Genomic DNA, 24,739 nt, shown 5'->3' on the forward strand with positions numbered 1-24,739 from the left:
CTCCTTGGTCAAATAGCCCTTACACAGCCTGGAGGTGTGTTTTGGGTCATTGTCCTGTTGAAATACAAATGATAGTACCACTAAGCGCAAACCAGATGGGATGGCGTATTGCTGCAGAATGCTGTGGTAGCCATGCTGGTTATGTGTGCCTTGAATTCTAAATAAATCATAGACAGTGTCACCAGCAAAGCACCATCACACCACCTCCTCCATACTTCACGGTGGGAACCACACATGCAGAGATCATCCATTCACCTACTCTGCGTCTCACAAAGGCATGGCGATTGAAACCAAAACCTCAATTTTGGACTCATCAGACCAGAGGACAGATTTCCACCGGTCTATGTCCATTGCTTGTGTTTCTTGGCCCAAACAAGTCTCTTCTTCTTATTGGTGTCCTTTTAGTAGTGGTTTATTTGCAGCAATTCGACCATGAAGGCCTGATTCAGCAGTCTCCTCTGAACAGTTGATGTTGAGATGTGTATGTTACTTGAAATCTGTGAAGCATTTATTTGTGCTGCAATTTCTAAGGCTGGTAACTCTAATGAACTTACAGTATCCTCTGCAGCAGAGGTAACTTTGGGTATTCCTTTCCTGTGGCGGTCCTCATAAGAGCCAGTTTCATCATAGCGCTTGATGATTTTTGCAACTTGAAGAAACTTTCAAAGTTCTTGAAATTTTCCACATTGTGTGACCTTTGTCTTAAACTAATAATGGACTGTCGTTTCTCTTTGCTTATTTGAGCTGTTCTTGCCATAATATGGACTTGGTCTTTTACTTAATAGGGCTGTCTTCTGTATACCACCCCTACCTTGTCACAACACAACTGATTGGCTCAAACGCATTAAGAAGGAACAAAATTAATTGATTGAAATGCTTCCAGTTGACTACCTCATGAAGCTGGTTGAGAGAATGCCAAGAGTATGCAAAGCTGTTATCAAGGCAAATGGTGGCTACTTTGAGTAATCTCATATAAAATATATTTTGATTTGTTTAACACTTTTTTGGTTACTGAATGATTCCATATGTGTTATTTCATAGTTTTGATGTCCTCAGTATTATTCTACAATGTAGAACATAGTAAAACTAAAGAAAAACCCTTGAATGAGTAGGTGTGTCCAAACTTTTGACTGTACATTGTATCCCTCATTAAGTGTTTCCTTTATTTTGGCAGATCTGTAGATCTCTGTAGTGATCCAGTGCATTCGTAAAAGTATTCAGACCCCTTGACCTTTTTCACATTTTGTTACTTTACAGCTTTGTTCTAAAATTGATTGAATTATTTTTTTTCCCTCATCAAACTACACACGACCCCATAATGGCAAAACCAAATACAGGTTTTTAATTTTTTGTGACTCTATTAAAAATAATAAAACATCACACGTTTTCTGACCCTTTACCCAGTCTTTGTTCAAGCACCTTTGGCAGCGATAACAGCCTTGCGTATTCTTGGGTTTGACGCTACAAGTTTGGCACACCTATATTTGGGGAGTTTTTTCCGTTCTTCTCAGTAGACCTTGTCAAGGTCTGTCAGCTTGGATGGGGAGCGTTGCTGCACAGCTTTTTTCAGGTCTCCAGAGATGTTCGAGCCAGGCTCTGGCTTGGCCACTCAAGGACATTGAGACTTGTTCTGAAGCTTCTCCTGCATTGCCTTGGCTGTGTTTTTTTTTGGAAGGTGAACCTTGGCCCAAGTCTGAGGTCCTGAGGACTCTGGAGCAGGTTTTCATCAAGGATCTCTCCTCCAGACGTGACACTTGGCATTCACGCCAAAGAGTTCAATCTTGGTTTCATCAGACCAGAGAATCTGGTTTTGTCATGGTCTGAGAGTCTTTAGGTGCCTTTTGTCAAACTCCAAGCAGGCCTTCATGTGCATTTTATTGAGGGGTGGCTTCCATCTCTCCACTCTACCTTAAAGGCCTGATTGGTGTATTGCTGCAGAGATGGTTGTCCTTCTGTAAGTTTCTCCCATCTCTACCTAGCAACCATCAGGTTCTTGGTCACCTCCCTGGCCAAGGCCGTTCTCCCCCGATTGCTCAGTTTGGCTGGGTGGCCAGCTCTAGGAAGAGTCTTGGTGGTTACCAAACTTCTTCCATTTAAGAATGATGGAGGCCACTGTGTTCTTGCAGACCTTCAATGCTGCATGTTTTGGTACCCTTCCCCAGATCTGTGCCTCTACACAATCCTGTCTCGGAGCTCCACGGACAATTCCTTCGATTTCATGGCTTGGTTTTTGCTCTGACATGCAGTATCAACTGTGGGACCTTATAAAGACAGGTGTCCCTTCCAAATCAAGTTCAATCAATTGAATTTACCACAGTTGGACTCCAATCAAGGTAGAGAAACATCTCAAGGATGATCAATGGAAACAGGATGCACCTGAGCTCAATTTCGAGTCTCACAGTAAAGGGTCTGAATACTTATGTAAATAAGGTATTTCTGTTTGTTGTTTTTTTTACACATTTGCAAACATTTCTAAAAACCCGTTTTCACTTTGTTATTATGGGGTATTGTGTGTAGATTGATGAGGAACATTTTTTATTTAATCCATTTTAGAATAAGGCTGTAACATAACAAGTTTATAATGTACTACTTTTGACCAGAGCCCTGTGTAGGGAATAGAGTGCCGTTTGGGACGTAGTCCTGGTTATGTTCTATTATTGGACCGCGGGGAGGAAATGACTCAATGTTATTAACTTTGGATCGTAGGAATAATGAAGAAGTGTTTGTATTTAGTGGAGTGAACAGAAGTCACGGCAGAAGGAAGGCCATGCAGGCTGAATGAGAATAGTTATGTGAGAAGGTTGCCATAGAATTCCGTATTGAGTCTACCCATACGTTTCAGTCAATTTGATATGGTCAGAGGCTCTATTTCCCTTCTAGGATTTATATTTCTATGGAACTAAAAGGAACAGTAAATAAGAGCTGTGTTTTTGAACTGTTTTTCTCTTTCTCTTTAGGTCAAAGTCGGCGTGCCTCTCAAGCATCTCCTCCGGGATCGCCACAAGGCCCAGGGGTAAGTAAGACTGTCTCAAAGATCAGTTGCCGCTAACATGGTCAGACATGATCAGTCATGGATAGACCGTTCCCTGAAGCCATGGTCAACTCCACTCTGTTTTGAAGCATAGGTCTCCATACTGTCATAGTGGCTCCCGAGCATTTATTAAGTGCTGATCTAAGATCAGATCCCACCTGTCCATGTAATCATATTCATTGTGATCTTAAAGGAAAACTGATCATATCTGAGAGTCTTCATGAATACCAGCCTTCACTAGTAAACTAATATAGGACTTAGTGTTAGTTGCTACCACAATAATACTACATAATAATACTACATAATAATACATAATGTATATTAATGGCTCTGTTTGCTACCTAATGCTAAGAAAGTCAGTTAGACAAATAGCATTCTGTGCCCCAGTTCTACATGATTATCTCTTGAAAGAAACATGGTCATCTCTGTTCTAACGGGCTGTTTAAGTAAGGTTGTTTGGTACATAAGTGTTAGGGATCAGGTCTATAAAAAAATCCTGCAGCATATGATGTGGTACTATGGAGCAGAGAGCTTCATCCACTTAATATTTGTGGGGAGGGTTTTTAATGACGAGTGTGTGTTATGTGCATGGGCACATGTTTTTCAGTTTTGTGTTCTGGTACATATGCACTTGTGTGTGTGTTTCTGCACATGTGAATGTGAGTACATGTTTGCTGTGTGCGTCTCTGCATGTTTGTAAATGTATGTACATTAATGTGTCTGAGTTTGCATAAGGTGTGTGTGTGTGTGTGTGTGTGTGTGTGTGTGTGTGTGTGTGTGTGTGTGTGTGTCTGGGGCATGGTGGGGTGTGAGTGATGTCTCTCAGGCTGAGTGGGGCTGTCAAGTGAGGGGCCGGGCCCTGTGATGGATGCAGCTCTCTCACAGAGATAAGGCCCCACAGACACAGTAGAGGAGAAGGATTAGCTCTGTCTCAGTGCTGGATCTATGGGCCATAATGAGGGCCTGGGTCTGCTCTCCTGCCTCTTAGATTAAGTTTGCAGCTAAACATATCGGGTTGGAACAGGTAAAGGGAACAGAACCAAAAAATGGAAAATAACAATGTTTCAAGGAACAGAATTAGAACCGGGAACAAAAGGGATCTATACGGTTGAACATTATTTTAAAAGCACGGAAACTGCTTAATATAGTTATTTTCTGTAGTTAGAAACTCACCCCACAGCAATCCCAACCCAACAACGAGTGTTTAGTATCAGTATTATATTGTTTCTTCATCCTATGTAATGTATTCTCAGTGAATTTGGTGATATTTTTTCCCCCGTTCATAGAAATTAGTCATTGAAGCTGTTAGGTTTATGTCCCATCCTACGTCCTGATATTACCAAGTTCTGACCGCTAGATGGTGCTGTTCCTGCTATTAATGGATATTTCACCCTAATTACAAATTGGTTTAAGCAGTCTATTGACAATTTATGACATAAACCCATGCTTTGGTTTTGTTTACCTGGCCAACGTTTCAAATGCTACATGTTTTGCATTTGTGGCACAAATCCAATGCATGTCAGTGGTATTTATTTTAGCATTTCTGTGCTTCATATCCAAATAATCTATAAGTACCATCATTGAGTTACACAATACATTTTTTGATACTTTAGGATGATTTGAACATGAAGCATGAAAATGATAATATAGGTACCATTGAATTGCATTGGATTTCTGCCACAAATGCAAAAAATATAGCATTGGCCAACAAAACCTAAGCACGGGTTGCTGTCATACCTTGTCAATAGTGTGTTTACAGGGTAAGGAAACCAACAGCATTTTGTAATTTGGGTGAACTATCCCTTTAACATTGGGGCACTGGGGATTCTTCACTTTTTCAGAAACAGCATCATCTAGTAGTCAGAACCTGGTAATATCAGGATGTAGGATGGAACATATATCTAACAACTTTTGTGTAGGGTGCCGTCTTTCGGGTGGGACGTTAAACGAGTGTCCTGACTCTCTGTGGTCACTAAAGATCCCATGGCACTTATCCTGGCTAAATTCCCAAGCTGTCCCTCATACCACCACGGTCACCTAATTATCCCCAGCTTACAATTGGCTCATTCATCCCCCTCCTGTCCCCTGTAATTCCCCATGTCGTTGCTGTCAATGAGAATTTGTTCTCAGTCATTTTACCTGTTAAAATAATGGTAAATAAAATGACAAATCTACCTGAACAGGAAAAAATGAATAAAAATCACTGGAGATACATTACATAGGATGAAGAAATAATACTCAGAGCCGCAGCTCCCTACTACTTGTCAGACAAAGAGAACTGATACTAGATTCTCGTTGTTGGGGTGGGATTGGCGGGGGGTGTGGAGGGACCGTTTGGTTTGGTCCAAATCAAATGTTAGGTACTATATTTATTGACTATTATATTAATCCTTTAAATTAAAATGGCCAATTTGGATGCAATCAATTATCTTAATTTCTCAGATATCAGATTATATTTCAACAAAATATGCTATTGTCATCTGTTTATTATAACTGTGCCCAATAATGTTTGTACCATCTTTTGTGCTGCTACCATGTTGTGTCGCTACCATGTTGTTATGTTGTGTTGCTACCATGCTGTGTTGTCATGTTTTGCTGCCTTGCTAGGTTGTTGTCTTCGGTCTCTCTTTATGTAGCGTTGTGTTGTCGTCTATTGTTGTGATGTCTGTTTTGTCATATGTTTATATTGTATTTAATTTGTATTTTTAATCCCAGGCCTTTTGGTAGGCTGTCGTTGTAAATAAGAATTTGTTCTTAACTGACTTGCCTAGTTAAATAAAGGTTAAATAACAAATAAATAACAAATAAACTATATCAGAACAATCTGAGATGGTGGGTGTCGAAATCCTCTTATGTGCTTTTTAAGGTTGGAACGACCCATCTGTAGCCTACCGACGTTACACGCGTGATTCAGAAGATGGGTAGAGAAATTTGTAGCTAGAGAAGAATGGATTCACTTTTTCAATGCTAGTTAGGGATACTATAGTTCACATTCTATTTATTAACTACAAAAATTCTGGTGCTGCTCTGCACACACAAGCCTGTTAGCTAGCTAACGTTTAGTCAACTCTGAAGTTCAAAGACATTCAAAGTTCCTTTATAGAAGCCACTCCTCCGTAGGTATAATTCTGTGGGCCTAATGAAGATAATGCATTTCATCACAACAAGATGCCCAGCGCTTCAAGGTTCTCTCACTCTCTCCCCACCCACAAAATTTCAGTTGCATCTTGCGCACTACACTTGTCTTTCCATCAGGCATGTAAACAACTCACTGAGCTGCTTGCTATACCTTGCCCGCTCCACAGCAATCTTCTCTATCTGCACAGCATTATTGATGAAGTAATTTAATATTGTGTTAAATACACTTGAAAAAATATTTCAGAGGTTTACAAAGGAACAGAAAGGAACGATATAAACCTGTACTTTTTTTGTTGGTTCAAACCAGTTCAGAACTTTATTTTGGAGGTCGGAACAGTGGAACGAAACGATTGGAAAATAATTTTGGTTCCAATGCCTGAAACATATTCTAGTAGCCTTGTACCTGCAGCTCCCAAGTTCTTATTGTCAAACGTACTCACGGACATACAGAAATGCAATAAATACACAGTTTTTTTAAATAAAAATTATAATAGCCTATTATCTTGCAGGAAAGAACAGAAATGTTTGTATTTGCTTACAACCCGGAGCTGGTATTTGGACCAGCGAGCCTCCGCTTGCTGGTCCATTTCTCTAACCTTAGGCTAACTGCCACCCCCACAAGCACCAGGCACCAACCAACTGAGCCATCAGAACAACAGACATGCTACATGTATTCATGTCAGATCAAAGTCGAGTATTCAACAATGGGGGGAATAAATAAACAAAAGCTACAGTATAACTCATGGTTTTGGCACAACTCTCCCTGATCCACAGTTCCAATTTATGTCGATAGAAATAACCCTCTTCATCAGCCATATCTGTGTCTCAAATGGCACCCTATTTCCCATTTAGTGCACTACTTTGGAACACAGTTGGTAGGGCTCTGTTCAAAAGTAATGCACTATATAGGGAATAGGGTGCAATTTGGGAATCAACCTCGGTCTCCTACCCTGCATTACTGTCAAACACCATTTAATCAATGCCACCCGGCACAGAAATAGGACTGTAAACAATATGTATTCACTGCTATATCTGCAAGCATTGTAGGATCTGACAACTTTGTTTTTCTGCATAAATTATTGATTCCTGACACTTTTGGTTCACTTTGAGCAGAATGCTAAGGCTCTATAAGACTATTTTTATCTAATATATAGAGCACTGTGTGTGTGTGTATTGCCTGGGATGCCCCCTTCCATCATAGGCCGGTCTTGGGTTATGTTATTGTTGTTACCTGTGTTGGCAGTCAACAGTGTTGCCGAGGTGATGCTCTCTGTCTCTCTCTGTCTCGCTCTCTGTGTGTCTCTCTTTCTTCTTTCTGTATCTCTCCATTTCTCGCCCTCTCTTTCCCTAACTCTGTTCTCCAATTTTCATCTCACTCTTTGTGACAAATGTATATTTTCTTCTCCCCCCTCAGTCAATCTTCAAATATTTTTTCCCTCTCCATATCTTTTTCCTTCTGTCTCCCACCTCCTCTCGTTTTCTCACTTACTAAGAGACATATGATGACAACCGCCAGCTGAGAGGTCGACTCCACAACGGCGACACACACACACACACACACACACACACACACACACACACACACACACACACACACACACACACAATCTCACATCGCAAGTCACCACAGCCTGCCACTGTGGGTGTGAAACACACCAGACACGAGCGAGGCGCCTCTGTGTGTGAGAACACACACACAGGAGCAGGGGAACAGGCAGAGAAGAAGGCAATTAATGGTGGCGTTAGGCTTGAGCGCGAGCGGTACTGCCAACACTCTCTACCCAGCCTGTTTGCCCTGACACATAATGGGAGAGAAGACAACAACAGAGCAGTCAGCTGCTCACTGAGATGGTTATGGCTCATATCACTGTTCTACTGAAATTGGCCCTGTTTGTCATCACTGTTATTTAAATATTGTCCCTTTTTATTAGAACTTGTTTGTTTGATGTCTGGTCTAGTTCAGTCTCATTGGAAACTGAAATGATCCCATCGTGTTATAATATGCTGCAGCTATAGAAGCCTATATATGGCAATGCTGTTATGCTAGCCATAGAGAACGCTCCCCACATAGTGCTCTTCATAAGACTCTAATCTTGCTTTATTTTGCAGCATTGATATGCATTGTCATATTGTTTTAATAAAGTCTAAATAGTTCATGTGAATTCCTGTTGTTTCTCCTAGCTCTCTATGTCTCAGCTGGCAGCTACTTCACGCTACCCGACCATGAGCCACTCCACTGCCGTGTCGCCATGGCAACAGCCGTTTTCCTCTCAGCTCTATCCTTCCCCATTGGCATCGGCCCACCAGCTGTCACATGTCGTAAGATTCCACCCCCGTACCCTCTCCCACGCGCACACCGACACAAACACGCATGGGGATACACACAGTGCTACTCACACGCAGACACACGGATACATAAACACATAGACACACTGCTACATAAACACATATGGGCACTTTGTAGGTCTCTGACACACTCACGTATAAGTGTGCGCACACACACTCATGTATAATTTCCATGGATACGCAGACAGCCACAGCGATTTGAATTCAAAGGCTCACTCACCTTTCTAACACAAAGCTATGTACAGACACATACCTACGGACACAAAGGCACACGCGCGCACACACACAACCTTGAGAGTACAGTTTTTGCTGAACTCTGGCATGCTCTTTGTCTTTGGGACTACACAAGGTTTTTCATCTTCTAAATCAAAAGAAACACTCTCTGACTCTGCACTCACATCATTGTGCAAAGGCTGATCCAATTTACTCAAGGTATCCAGTTTTTTACAAGCTGTGATTTTCCATTTAACACTACCTGGACACACTACAAATGCATTCCATTCCAAGTTTGATGCAAAGTCCATTTAATGCAAAGTCCCTGTCCTAGATAATTTGATGTCTTTTCATGTTGAGTATACTGATTACAGAATAAGACCCAGTTCTCACTGATTTTGTTAAAATGTTTTTGTGGCTTAAAGTAACTGACCAGTCAAAATCATACTTGTAAAATGTCATATTCTGATAATTCATATCCAAATAATGTTGTTGAGTAGTCCTATTCTCGTAATTATGGCCAAAGCATAAATTGAATAAAACAAAACACTTCTAAAAAAAAAAATACATCTCAAACTTGTACCTCTAACAGTTAAAAAATGCTTGCTATTTCCTCATAGAACAGGATGTCATCTCCCTGAGGAGGATGAGCTAGCCAATCAGTGATCTACTTGCATAAATATTTGTAATGACCGGTATAATCCCACATCATTCTGTTGTTGGGGTACGCCCACACCATTCTGTTGTTGGGGTACGCCCACACCATTCGGTCGTTGGGGTACGCCCACACCATTCGGTCGTTGGGGTACGCCCACACCATTCGGTCGTTGGGGTACGCCCACACCATTCGGTTGTTGCGGTACGCCCACACCATTCGGTTGTTGGGGAACGCCCACACCATTCTGTTGTTGGGGTACGCCCACACCATTCGGTTGTTGGGGTACGCCCACACCATTCGGTTGTTGGGGTACGCCCACACCATTCGGTTGTTGGGGTACGCCCACACCATTCTGTTGTTGGGGTACGCCCACACCATTCTGTAGTTGGGGTACGCCCACACCATTCTGTCGTTGGGGTACGCCCACACCATTCGGTCGTTGGGGTACGCCCACACCCTTCTGTCGTTGGGGTATTCCCACACCCTTCTGTCGTTGGGGTACTCCCACACCCTTCTGTCGTTGGGGGTACGCCCACACCATTCTGTCGTTGGGGTACGCCCACACCATTCTGTCGTTGGGGTACGCCCACACCCTTCTGTCGTTGGGGTACTCCCACACCGTTCTGTCGTTGGGGAACGCCCACACCGTTCTGTCGTTGGGGTACACCCACACCGTTCTGTTGTTGGGGTACGCCCACACCGTTCTGTTGTTGGGGTACGCCCACACTGTTCTGTTGTTGGGGTACGCCCACACCGTTCGGTTGTTGGGGTACGCCCACACCGTTCGGTTGTTGGGGTACGCCCACACCGTTCGGTTGTTGGGGTACGCCCACACCGTTCGGTTGTTGGGGTACGCCCACACCGTTCGGTTGTTGGGGTACGCCCACACCGTTCGGTTGTTGGGGTACGCCCACACCGTTCGGTTGTTGGGGTACGCCCACACCGTTCGGTTGTTGGGGTACGCCCACACCGTTCGGTTGTTGGGGTACGCCCACACCGTTCGGTTGTTGGGGTACGCCCACACCGTTCGGTTGTTGGGGTACGCCCACACCGTTCGGTCGTTGGGGTATGCCCACACCCTTGTGTCGTTGGGGTACGCCCACACCCTTCTGTCGTTGGGGTACGCCCACACCCTTCTGTCGTTGGGGTACGCCCACACCATTCTGTCGTTGAGGTACGCCCACACCCTTCTGTTGTTGGGGTACGCCCACACCATTCCAACACAGAAAAGCTGCTTTTTAACATATTTAAATAAATAAAAATTAATGGAAAACTATTTCACTCATATTGTAAGTAATTATAGGTCATATTTCAAAGAAATCTGGAAACACTGGGCAGTTTTGCTTTAAAGAAGACATTGTAAAGCTGAGGGTGCAGGAACAGGAACTGTGGTACTAATCGTGTTGAGTAACTTCTCGCAAAATAGGAACGGTAATCATTTTTCCTGTTACAACCATGTTGCTTTTTGATTTCCTCACACACTCACAAGGATGCGTACATTTGGCGGCCATTCAATGTGTTTTTTTCTTCTTAAAATGAATGGTGTGAAAATAGTACATTATGAGTTTAATCTCGGGGTGTCTTGAGTTCAACTGTTGGATATGTGTTTCATTCTCATTACAATCCGTTTAAACCGACTCAAATGTGCTCCAATATGTCTCTTTAATTTAGATGCCAACAAGAACATCCTTCTTCTCACAGACTTAAAGATATGCATAGCTGCAAGTGTTACCGCTTGTATTGCCAAATCAATGTCATTATTATTCTTGTATCCAGAACAGTAGAGACACACAGAACTAGTACACATCATATTTATATTACAGATAGCATAACACACAACACAGATTGCAGATAGCATAACACAAACAGGGTTTGAGCCTGGGTCTCCTGCATGCCACAAGACAATGTTAGCCTGCTGAGCTAAAGCTTAGGCATTTGCTCAGGGAACTAACACAAATATGTAGATGTGCTTCAAGGGAAATGTTTTGTGAATGTTCATCTAATGTAAGCAAACATTTCAATTGTTTTGTGTCAGCAGCGAACATTCGCAACCGCTAGCTAACCTAAGTGTCTGTTTAGGGTCTAAACTGCTGCTACAAATAGAAGTGGCCTTTCTATTAAATGTAGTAAGAATAGCGAAGTTTGAATATTGTTGATAAAAAGCCACAGTAAAACAGTAGAAATTAGCTATTTGCGGCTTCACCGTAACATTATGGGATGTCAATTCAAATCGTTCAATTGAAATTGTTACTTAGAAATATGTTCTCTGCAAACGAAAGCCTTGTTAAACCCACCTCAGGTCTCTGGCAGTAGGCCTTTTTCAAGACAAATTGTTCGAAAGGACAATCAATCTTACAGAATGTGTTTGGCTCTAACAGGTGGCATGCATTTTTTAGTGTGGGAATGTCACTGCAACATTCTGCCCACACCTCTACAGAAATGTGATCAAATTTGCCATTGTGCTTTCTTTTAGGAACTAGTTCCAATCATTCCAACCGACCCAGAACCACATCTAGATCGCAGGTTGACGTTTATTGGGATGAGTCTTGTCCTAGATGGGCCATCTGCAAAGTGGAAATTGGCTATATTGAAAAAATATGCCTTTTGGTCTTAATTTAACATTACGGTTAGGCATTAGGTTTAGCAGTGTGGTTAGGTTTAGAATCAGATTTTAGGGCTTTGCTAGCTAGTGACCACTCTGCATAGCTGCCTCCAGAACAAGATTCCTGACGAAAAACTCTAACCTGCGTGTACAGTGCATTCGGAAAGTATTCAGACTCTTGACTTTGAGAGTTTACCTTAAAACCTTATTCTCAAATGGATTTTTTAAAAAAATAATGTTTTCCCCCTCATCAATCTACACACAACACCCCATAATTATGATAATTACAATGCAAGAATAGGTTTTTAGACATTTTAGCAAATTGATAAAAAAAACATGAGTACATAAGTATTCATACCCTTTACTCAGTACTTAGTTGAAGCACATTTGGCAGTGATTACAGCCTCAAGTCTTCTTGGGTATGACGCTATATGCTTGGCACACCTGTATTGAGGAGTTTCTCCCATTCTTCTCTGCAGATCCTCTCAAGCTCTGTCAGGTCTCTCCGGAGATGTTCGAGTTCAAGTCCGGCTCTGGCTGGGCCATCAAGGACATTTAGAGAGTCATCCAGAAGCACTCCTGCGTTGTCTTGGCTGTGTGCTTACGGTCGTTATCCTGTTGGATGGTGAATCTTCGCCCCAGTCTAAGGTTCTGAGCGCTCTGGAGCAGGTTTTCATCAAGGATCTCTCTGTATTTTGCTCCGTTCATCTTTACCTCGATCCTGACCAGTCTCCCAGTCCCTGCCATACTTAACCGTAGGGATGGTGCCAGGTTTCCTCCAGATGTGACACTTGGTATTCAGGCCAAAAAGTTCAATCTCGGTTTTGTCAGACCAGTGAATCTTGTTTCTCATGGTCTGAGAGTCCTTTAGGTGCCTTTTGGCAAACTCCAAGCAGGCTGTCATGTGCCTTTTACTGATGAGTAGCTTCCGTCTGGCCACTCTACCATAAAGGCCTGATTGTTGTAGTGCTGCAGAGATGGTTGTCCTCCTGAAAGGTTCTCCACAGAGGAACTCTGAAGCTCTGTCAGAGTGACCATCGGGTTCTTGTTCACCTCCCTGACCAAGGCCCTTCTCACCCAATTGCTCAGTGCCTCGACACAATCCTGTCTCGGAGCTCTACGGACAATTCCTTTGACTTCATGGCTTGTTTTTTTTTCTGACACATGCACTGTCAATTGTGGGACCTTATATAGACAGGTGTGTGCCTTTCCAAATCATGTCCAATCAATTGAATTTACCACAGGTAGACTCCAATGAAGTTGTAGAAACATCTCAAGGATGATCAATGGAAACAGGATGCACCTGAGCTAAATTTCGGGCTCATACATCAAAGGGTCTGAATACTTTTATGTAAATAAGGTATTTCTGTTTTTTATTTTTAATACATTTGCACACACAAAAATAATCCTGTTTTTAATTTGTCATTATGGGGTATTGTGTGTAGATTGACGAGTAAACATTTTTATTTAATTCATTTTAGAATAAGGCTGTAACGTAACAAAATGTGGAAAAAGTCAAGGGGTCTGAATACTTTCCAAATGTATATCAAACAGACAGAGGACATAATAATCTAACATCAATGTAGTAGGCATTCAAGTAAAGTGTCAGCCATTTTTAAATTTACTTGAATCCCCCTCGACTGCAGTGCCTAGTGCTTTTCTGTGGGCCTAACTAACTACTATAGGTCATTGTATACGTTGCCATCATGGCGGTGTGTGTTACGGGCGTCACAGTGGGACTTTGATGGAAGTCATTAAGGAGGAGGGTGATGGAAGGTCTTGTAATGTCCTGGCAGGTGTTTTCTTCCACCAATCACCACTAGGACAGGAGAGTGAGGACTGAACTGGAAAATTACGTCATTACCTCTACACAGCTAATTAGCAGCAAGGTTGTGTTCATTAGCCACTAAACAAAATAAAATTGACAAACGGGGAGGGACTATCTGATCTTTTTCCATTGCAAACCGTTTTGCTCGGGTGTGCGCTAATGACTACAACCCTGATACATCATTCTCAGTGATGCATGTGTCAATGATTCAGGGGAGTCATATTCGGGGAAACATTTTACATTAAGTTCTCCATATAAATTGTCATTACTTGAACTACATATGTTCCATTAACGTAGTAAGGGAAACTGGCCAATCTGTTTGTTTAGTACAATAATAGTTTAGTACAATTTGTTTATTCAATTTGTTTCATTACATTCCCTGTAATTAGGTCATTTTATGGTGACTTTATGTCAAGTTTGACCTAATGTTAGTTTTTATGTCAACCGCTATACATTGATAAGGCTCTCTCTCTTTCTCTCCTTTTTTTCTCTAATTTCTTCTTTCTCTCTCTTTCTCACTTTTCTCTCTCTCTCTCTTTGTGACAGGAGCTCCCAGCTGCCAGCAACATCACCCACCTTGAGGTGGACCTAAACGTGTCCCCTAGGGACCGCCTCCCTGCATACCAATCTGCCGCGCTGGCCAACGAGGGCCACCTGGAGCTCCAAGAGCTGCCGTTCACCCCCATCCATGCCCCCATCATCACCATGGGAACACATGCTGCGCCCAGGTGAGCACCAGAGGCCAGGGTCCTTGTCACAGCCAGCGGTTTCACACATCGGTCCCTCGCCTGCTTTGGGTGCCTCGCAGAATGCCTGCATGTTAATGGAAGGATAGGGTCCTCAAGGTCCTTTATATCGATGTTACAAGGAGGTGTTCTGGGAAGAATTGCATAAACGGCAGGACAAAATGAATTAGTTAACCGTGACCCTTCAAAGCTAACTACAGCTGGATTACTAGTACTGTATCTCAAGTGGTGTTGTCATGTAAAGGGCTTTATCGCCGGCGCTAATGCAGTTCTACACTAGTCTCGACCCTGGTATTTTACAACCATGATAAGTCACTCGCATCTGATCGGTCAGGCTTGAGTAGCATTCACGGTCCACACTTGCGGCTGTTACTGAAGTGTGATTAAAAGGCTATTGAATGCTAACCGGCCTCGCACCGTGGCTTTGAACATGCCTTGTTTTAGCTGCCGTGTTATCTCCGTCCAAAGATTTGGGCATCGGTCCATTACACCACAATTCTCTCCTGTCTTGCTATCTACCGAGAGATCTATGGGTCAGCTAATTTGTCTAATGTGCAGTGGGTAGTATACAGTAGGTGGAACATTCAGTTAGGAGACAATTTAGAGGAGTAGGATTCTACCCTGTTCTAAAATAGCATCTCAAGTGACTGTTTACGATAAAAGACGGTGTGCAGTAGTCATTTTTAAAGGGGGGCCATTCTTTAAATAACCTATGAGTACTAACAGCATATCTGTTTACTAAATAGATAATATAGAGCTAATATAATGTAGGCGGTAGGCTATTATAGTAGAAGTCATAATATAGTACAGTCATGGTGTAACAGAGGAATACCACATGAGAAATTACACCGTGCAAATAACAGACACGGCGGCCGGCACTCAAACAAACATTTTACATTTACATTTGAGTTATTTTGCAGACGCTCCTATCCGGAGTGCATACACTCTGGATAGGAACATATTGAACATATTGTTTGTACTTGTCCCCCGTGGGAATCGAACCCACAACCCTGGCGTTGCAAGTGCCATGCTCTACCAACTGAGCAAACAATTGCATTAGCACGGAATCAGATGAAAACAATTGGCTGGCATGGAAACCAGTCTTACAGGCTGTGTCCCAAATTACACACATTATCTTTGACCAGGGACCATACGGTGCATTCGGAAAGTATTCCGACCCCTTGAGTTTTTCCACATTTTGTTACATTACAGCCTTATTTTCTAAAATGTATTAAATCATTTTTTTACATCATCAATCTACACACTTTAGCCCATAATGACACAGCAAAAACAGGTTTTAATATTTTTTTTCATTTACATAAGTATTCAGACCCTTTACTCAGTACTTTGTTGAAGGCCCTTTGGCAGCGATTACAGCCTCGAGTCTTCTTGGGTATGACGTTACAAGCTTGGCACAACTGTATTTGGGGATTTTCTCCCATTGTTATCTGCAAATCCTCTCAAGCTCTGTCAGGTTGGATGGGGAGTGTCGCTGCACAGCTGTTTTCAGGTTTCTACAGAGATGTTCGATCAGGTTCAAGTCCGGGCTCTGGCTGCACCACTCAAGGACATTCAGAGACTTGTCCCGAAGCCACTCCTGCGTTGTCTTGGCTGTGTGCTTAGAGTTATTGTTCTGTTCGAAGGTAAACCTTAGCACCAGTCTGGGGTCCTGAGTGCTCTGAAGCAGGTTTTCATCAAGGATCTCTCTGTACTTTGCTCTGTTCATCTTTCCCTCGATCCTGACTAGTCTCCCAGTCCCTGACGCTGAAAAACATCCACACAGCATGATGCTGCCACCACCATGCTTCACCGTAGGGATGGTGCCAGGTTTCCTCCAGATGTGACGCTTGGCATTCAGGTCAAAGAGTTCAATCTTGGTTTCGTCAAACCAGAGAATCTTGTTTCTCATGGTCTGAGAGTCCTTAGGGTGCCTTTTGTAAACTCCAAGCACGCTGCCGTGTGCCTTTTTACTGATGAGTATCTTCCTGGCCACTCTACCATAAAGGCCTGATTGGTGGAGTGCTGCAGAGATGGTTGTCTTTCTGGAAGGTTCTCCCATCTTCACAGAGGAACTGGAGCTTTGTCAGAGTGAGCATCGGGTTATTTGACACCTCTCTGACCAAGGCCCTTCTCCCCCAATTGCTCAGTGTGGCCGGGCGGCCAGCTCTACAAAGAGTCTTGGTGGTTCCAAACTTCTTTCATTTAAGAATGATGGAGGCCACTGTGTTCTTGGGGATCTTTAATGTTGCAGACATTGTTGGCTACCCTTCCCCAGATCTGTGCCTCGACACAATCCTATCTCGGAGCTCTACGGACAATTCCTTCGACCTCATGGCTTGGTTTTTGCTCTGACATGCACTGTCATGCACTGTCAACTGTGGGACCTTATATAGACAGGTGTGTGCCTTTCCAAATCATGTCCAATCAATTGAATTTACCACAGGTGGACTCCAATTACATTGTAGAAACATCTCAAGGATGATCAATGGATTCTCATAGCTGATTCTCATAGCAAAGGGTCTGAATACTTATGTAGAGAAGGTATTTCAGTTTTCTCTTTTTAATACATTTGCAAAAAGTTCTATAGACCTGTTTTTGCTTTGTTATTATGTGGTATTGTGTGTAGATTGACGAGAATTTTTTATTTTTTTTATCCATTTTATAATTAGGCTTTAACCTAACAAAATGGGGAAAAAGTCAAGTGGTCTGAGTACTTTCCGAATGCACTGTAAGGGGCACAGTGTCTGGAACACAGACAGGCGTAGTGCTGTTCGCTGGGATGTAACTTATGGGACTGTGTCTTTAAAAAAAATATCTTATGAGCGGAATGACCCACTTATTTGAGGAGGATCACAATGAACTTAAAATAACTTTATTAATTTCATTTCAATAATCACAACTGTGTGTCAGATTGAACCCCTTTGAAATTAAGACAGTGGCTCAAATATTAATCCAATCGGGGTGAATTAAGATGGGGAGACAGAAGTGTGAAATGTGTGTATATAGCCATGGCAAACTCGCCCATTTGATAAGGTCTTTGGCATTCCCCTCTGAATAAGCCCAAAACGTAATTAGTTATGAGTCTGTTTTTTCGTATTACTTTTGAAGTAAATTGTATTTACTGATATGATTTGTCACATTCGTCTTACTGACATTCTCGTGGTAAACAACAGATTGTTCATTTTCCTTTCCCTGAATGTGCACTTTAACCAACCATCTGTGTCTGCTGCTCTGCTACTTATCATGCACGGAGTAGTCCATGTCAATATCAAAAATATAAGTTATGGATGTTACCATGGTTTCCTAAAAACTGTGATTAGAGATATCTACAGATTATGGTTGAAATCCTGAGGGAGTGTTTTGACACTGGTCCTCCTCTCCCCCCAGATGGGGTTCTCTCTGTGTGTTATCGATGAACAGGGTGTGAATGCCAACATCCTCTAACCATCTTAATCATTCTCCCTCCATGTTTCGATTTCCAACCTGAGTATTAGGGTTGGGGTCAATTGCTCTCTTCGTGAATTGAAAACAAACCCTCTTTGAATACAGTATAATGACTATAGAGTATAGTATTAAGACTATTTCACTGGAATTGAACCCAACCCATGTCACTGCGTTTTTCCATTAAGTTTGGTTGCTAATACAAATAGCTTTGTACTCTCTAGGGCTGTGTCTGAAATGAGACCATTTTCCCTAGTATATATAGTGCACTACTTTTGGCCAGAGCCTCATGGGCTTCCTAACGGGCTCTGGCCAGAAGTAGTGTGCTATATAGGGAATAGGATCGATGCCATTTCAGACGAAGCCTAGATTCTTCTTTTTGTTTGAGGATTGTTTCCTCTTTTTTTGCAGCTCTTCCTTTGTGAGTTCCAGGAGCTCCCTGGCCCACCTCTACTCAGCCGGCTTCCCCAACATCACAGACCCCAGTGGGCTGGTGGCTGAAGTGCAGGACCCGACAGAACCAGTCAACTTTGACCCCCAGAGAGAGGAGGCGGATCCCCTGCAGGGCAATGTGCTCCTGCTGCAGTTTCTGGCATTTTCCAGGTGAACCCACAGCCGTCTGGTCATGTTTGTGGCTCTACGGCACCATGCATAAACATCACCCACGTAGTGTAGGCTGAGATTGATTCTAATCAGCATGTTATGTACTCTGTTGAACTGTACATTGTCTTCCAATATTCATATAGGATGGATTTGCCCTGTGCCTCCAGAATGCAATGCAAGTATAAGGGTGTATCATAACTTCAGTCAAATGTTCACTTTGTTATGCATTGATCTCACTGGGCAAATAAGTGAACATTTGACTTAAGTGAAAGCTAGGATTCGCCCCATAGTGATGAAACCACATATGAGGATTTGAGCTTGACTATTTTTGTCTGCAAATAAGAATAATGGGCTTGAAAAAAATGACATTTTATATGAGCCTCCACACCACTTAGTATGAAAATATAAGAAGAGACATTTCCTGTGTGCACTTGGTCTCCAGCCAAGGACACACGGTGCTTTGTGATGTTGACGTCCAGCCAAGATTACTTCAGTGCACTTACACACACTTACTTTTGGCGATTTAAGGCTCACACGCACGCATGAAAACATACGCACAAAAACACACACACACACACAAAGCCTTGTCAAATACATCCCAGGTCCTGCAGCTGTCCCCTCTGCCAAAGCCTGACTTGTATTTTGTCATCAGCTCTGTCATCCCCAAGATAAAAGCATCAGGCATTTGTCATATGCATCACCGACGGCCCTGCGAGCAAGGTACAGCCACTTCTTTTGTGGCTGCAGCTTTGAGGCTTCAGCGCAGTTTGAAACATAATGGTAGCTTTTATGTTTTGACGATTACCTCTCTGACTGAATTGCAGGCTGGCAATTTACAGTAGTCTACCTCACATAAAAGGAATCAACAGATACGCTCAAAGTGCCATAAGTGGGGGGAAATTAAGGATGAGACATTTTTTAATAGAAAAAAGGGTATTTAATTTTATAAAGCTCGACGTTATCCTTTTTCCTGCCATCTCAGCTGCTCACTACTGTCAGGCTTGTAGGCCTTTCAGCATTTTCACTAAAACAATTTCAACCACCTCACAATACATACTTCATGCCAACTTGAAGGCTCTCCAAGAGTCCTCGGTATTTGCGGCTCGCTCTGAAACAATGGGCACGACACACTTTGTTTCCCTAACAAAATGACCTAATAAACATGATGAACGGGTACAGCGGGCAAGGGGGAATGACTGTGAACCAACGAGTCTCCGGAATGACTGATATAATTTCTGCGTCTCTCTCTACAATGCTGTAATTATCAATCTTGTCTGTTTACTGGAAGAATATTAATGTCCGGCTGTGTCAGAAATGGCACCCTATTTCCTATACTGTGCACTGTGCCCTATATAGGGAATAGTGTGCCATTTGGGACACAACCCCAATCTCTGTAGCCACATAGAGACATTAGCTTGCGCCGGCCTTTTTATCACGGGAATCTCTGCCTGTGTGTCTCCGGGGTCAGACTTCGCTCTTATTAAATTCCACTTCAACGTGGTGGTTTTGATACCGTTCGTGCTCGGTGAGCCTCACAGTGACTGCCTCACCCTAAACGCTTCTCCTCCCATTTATATAATGCCCAATGATTGATTGCTAATCTTCTCGCGGGGAAATAGAGAAGTAATCGTTTCCGTCCCTAATCTCACTCGCAGCTCATTTATTCCAAGCACCGAGACTGAGGGGACGGCGGGCGAGAGTTTGGGCCCACCCACGGTTTGGAGAGTATGTGTGTGGAGATTGTGTGTGTTTAGTGCTAATACGCTCACAGGGTGGTCGTTTTAAGTCGTGTGAAATAGAAGAAAGTTGAGGACTGATTTAGATTCAATCACTCTACCACCTATAGTTGATTTCCAGACTAGGACAAAAGCTACATTCCTCTTGCTCTGAAAGCAAGTAATTTGGTCCCATCATTACAACGAAGAAAATAATACTTCTCACTGCCAATCAGAACAAGCATGCTTTCTCATTGTACAAAAAATTGAACTAAAATAGTATTTTACCCCCAGATACAGGGTTACAACAGGTTTTGATAGAGGAGGGCCATTGATTTTATCACCGAAAATGAATCCATCTATGGTTGTAAAAGGTGTGATGCTGTAGGCCTATAGCTGTGGAGAGGGCACCTTTTCTATCAGTCTCTGATTTATGGGGGTTTCATTAAGTGATTTAGCCCTCCTAATCTCAGAACACTATTGGTTTTGTCGTTTTAAGGAACTGTAAAAAGGACACGTCTGTAGGGATGGGGATGTGGGGGAAAAGTGTTGATTTTTGTTTCCAGGAAACCGACGAAGCTGAATGATTGACTGATCTGACTCTCTGATTCAATTTGATTTAATGACATTTTTAAATGGGTGTTATTAAATCCTAAATGTGCTTCTCCCACTGCACATGGATTGGTTCGATAAAAAAAAATATCATACTTGGCAGAAGCTCAGCGATGGTATTCCAAGTAGATTGTAATATTAAAGTGAATATAACAAATGCCTATGTACTGTGTTGAGTAGCAGACTTTATTATCCCCCAAGGGGCAATTTGCTATACGGAAAATAGACAAATTCTGTACATTGACAACATATAGAATATATACAACATAAAGACTAAATATAGCAAAGCAAAAGTGTAATCAATTCATAAAAAATCAAGATGGCCTACTTTAACTGATATAGCTTTTAGCGTAATATGAATAGTGTAGTTTGATAATGGTGAATGTGGTATACATTGTAGACTAAGTCAGGGTTAAAAACTGTGAATAGCACCTACTGTATGTTGGAGTACATGAAGTCAACGTCATATAACATTAGGATTTAGTGTATGAAGCTATGTTGTAGTGTATGAAGTAATGCTCAGTGTGAATAGTGTGTACTACAGTACATGCAGGTTACATCATGTAATGTAAGGGTTTAGCATAAATAAACTGTGTAACCTTTGTTTCCTCTCTTCCTGTTTGCCCAAAGGATACCACAGCAAGGGGGTAGCAGCAACTGGCCAGACTCTGTTCATTTCACCTTCCAGCTCTACCGCTTCCCACCAGTGACCACACAGCGCCTGAAACTACTGGGCATCGACAAGCTGCCGAAGAAATCCAGCGAGACGCCACCCTGTGTCCTGGCCGTCATTAACAAGGATGGAACAGTCAACTCTGGTAAGTGGACCAGAGGAAACATTTTGAACTGTACCAACCAGATGTGAATTCAAATACTATTTGAAATAATTTCAAATATTTTAGCTGGGCTTGATTGAGTTTGCCTGGCTCAAAGGAACCAGTAGAATAGTTGCGCTAACTTACAAACCCTGCTGATCTGGTATTCCAAGCAGGCTAAAGAAAACACAAAGTATTTCAAATAGTATTTGAACCCGTGTCTGTTGAATATTTGCAAACACTCCTATTCAATCATAGAGCTCATGCATAGGGCCTAAGGAAACGGCCTAGATATTAGTACCGCTACTGTGTGTTCATCCCAAATAGCACCCTTTCCCTATATAGTGCACTATTTCTGACTAGGGCCTATAGGGCTCTGATCAAAGGAATTGCACTATATAGGGAATAGGGCGCCATTTGGAATGCAATCCCTGAGCGGTATTGAATGACACCCCTGCTCCTGTCCCACGCCCACCTCCTTCTCTGCACCCACCCATGATGTGTGCCCAGAACATATTGTACATGATCATGAACACATTTACATATGTATGCAAGCTCCAAGTCTCTCTCTCTCTCTCTCTCTCTCTCTCTCTCTCTCTGTCTGTCTCTCTCTCTGTCTCTCTCTGTCTCTCTCTCTCTGTCTCTCTGTCTCTGTGTGTGTATAACTGTATTACAGACTTAGGATCTTAATTTGACCACTCATTTGTTGCTGAGAATTTTCCTGCACATCAGGAAATCCAAACCTGTAGTGTATTTGAGTTTTAAAAAGGCTTCTGGAGTCTATGATTTCCACTTTGAAATTTTACTTGATTTACCATAACAAAAAAATGCATGAACCCCGACAAAAATGGACATTAATTATAATCCACATAATAATTCACATTTCCTGTTGCGGCAAGATTTTTTTTCCTGCTGTAGCAAACTTTCTCAAATTAAGAGCAGAATGGAATTGTCTTTAGCATGCAAGATGTGTCTTCAAGCATGAGATATTGTAAAAGCTGCTTCTCTCAGAAGCTCTTAGACCAGACATGATGTACTGTACCATGGCAGCATGAAAGATATACGGCAAGGTGACGTCAGGGGTGACACGGCTGCACGGAGGTGGCTAGGGACACGGGGCTGAGGACATGCGTCATAGGGATCCCAAATAACACCCTATTCCCTATAGAGCCCAGATCAAAAGTAATGCTTGCACTACATAGGGAATAGGGGGCCATGGCTTTTCTTTTTCCGTTCCCCATCTTTTTTTTTCTTCCTTTTTCTCCCCAATTTCAATCTTGTCTCATCGCTTCAACGTCAAGTCATGCGTCCTCCAAAACATGATCAGCCAACTGATGGCCAGGTCCGCCTGCAGGCACCCAACCTGCCACAAGGAGTCGCTAGTGCGTGATGAGCCAAGTATAGCGTCCCCGGCCAAACCCTCCCCTAACCCGGACGATGCTGGGCCAATTGTGCGCCGCCCTATGGAATTCCCGATCACGGCCGGTAGTGATACAGCCTGGGATCGAACCCGGGTCTGTAGTGACGCCTCTAGCACTGCGATGCAGTGTCTTAGACCACTGCGCCAAGACCGCTGTGTCTGGTCTTTTGATAAGTCTTTGTTTTAAACCCTCAATTAAACATTGGTGTAACCTTGGTATAACATCGATTGTCGATGGGGGGGTTGAAGGGTTGCTTTGGTGTTTGATGTGTTATGTACTAACGAGGCACTGTTTACGAGACGTTCGCACGTTGCTTTCAAATACACACCTTCCATCAGCAAGGGCATTGAAGATGAAACGTGGCTGGGTCTTTCAGCATGACAATGATCCCAAACACAATGCCTGGGCAACGAAGGAATGTGCAAATAAATTCATTAAAAATCCTACAATGTGATTTCCTGGATTTTCTTCCCTCATTTTGTCTGTCATATTTGAAGTGTACCTATGATGAAAATTACAGGCCTCTCTCATCTTTTTAAGTGGGAGAACTTGCACAATTGGTGGCTGACTAAATACTTTTTTGCCCCACTGTAACTGTCATATAGTATGACTCCATATGAGTGTGTATGCTTTCTCTGTGTTTTAAATATGTGAATGTGTACGTATCCGTGTCCCTCCCTCTTCAATGTGCTATATCTTTCATAGAAATAGAATTACTACGGGTACATTCAAAATGGCTGCCGGTCCACTCATTACAGAGCCATTGACTTGAATGGGGATGCAGTTCTTGTAATTGTATCTCTATGGTATCATCTCCCTCTTTCCAGGCTCCCCGGGGCTCCAGCTGCAGTTCCGTGTGGACGGGGCATTCTTGCAGCCGGGTGAGAGACGCTGGTTCCTGCGCTACCTGGCCCTGCACACTCTGCAGGTGGATGTGTGGGACAGCCAATCCCTCCTGCTTATCGGCTCCACAGCCCTGGGGCTCAAGGTACAGTAAGACAGGCCTATTAGCCTCACCTCACATGGTCAGACGGCACACTCTGACTGGCAGTTGTCCTTGTTTTTTTCTACCACACATGACACCCTATGTTTCACTATATCTAGCCTGGGAAACAGACTGGCACTCTGGCTATCCTATTCACACTACTTTTGACCAGGCTCACCCAATTCACCATAAAGTGCTCTACTTTTGGCCAGACTCAGCCAATTTGTTTTAGTATATACAGTGCATTCGGAAAGTGTTCAGACCCCTTGACTTTTTGGTGTTCTTCGGCTTGCCTTCCTCCCTTTTTTCCTCCAAATATAACAATGGTCATTATGGCCAAACAATTCCATTTTTGTTTCATCAGACCAGAGGACATTTCTCCAAAAAGTACGATCTTTGTCCCCATGTGCCGTAGCAAACCGTAGTCTGTTTTTTTATGGCGGTTTAGGAGCAGTGGCTTCTTCCTTGCTGAGCGGTCTTTCAGGTTATGTCAATATAGGACTCGTTTTAGTGTGGATATTGACACTTCGTGCCTGTTTCCTCCAGCATCTTCACAAGGTCCTTTGCTGTTGTTCTGGGATTGAT

The 24,739-nt window shown here is 42.8% G+C and overlaps 1 protein-coding gene across 2 annotated transcripts in view; it reads left to right on the plus strand.

The window, feature by feature from the left end:
* Positions 1–24,739, plus strand: part of nphp4 (nephronophthisis 4) — a 193,594-nt gene that overhangs the window by 113,422 nt on the left and 55,433 nt on the right. For both annotated transcript variants that reach the window (XM_036947178.2, XM_036947179.2), the window contains exons 11-16: positions 2,958–3,013; positions 8,351–8,488; positions 14,363–14,544; positions 18,415–18,606; positions 21,564–21,751; positions 23,997–24,157. In XM_036947178.2, coding sequence (XP_036803073.1) covers positions 2,958–3,013; positions 8,351–8,488; positions 14,363–14,544; positions 18,415–18,606; positions 21,564–21,751; positions 23,997–24,157 — 917 coding nt within the window. The remainder of the gene's footprint in view (positions 1–2,957; positions 3,014–8,350; positions 8,489–14,362; positions 14,545–18,414; positions 18,607–21,563; positions 21,752–23,996; positions 24,158–24,739) is intronic.

The sequence above is a fragment of the Oncorhynchus mykiss genome, chromosome 16, assembly GCF_057628025.1.
Source record: "Oncorhynchus mykiss isolate SJ-2025 chromosome 16, ASM5762802v1, whole genome shotgun sequence".
Classification (NCBI taxonomy): domain Eukaryota; kingdom Metazoa; phylum Chordata; class Actinopteri; order Salmoniformes; family Salmonidae; genus Oncorhynchus; species Oncorhynchus mykiss.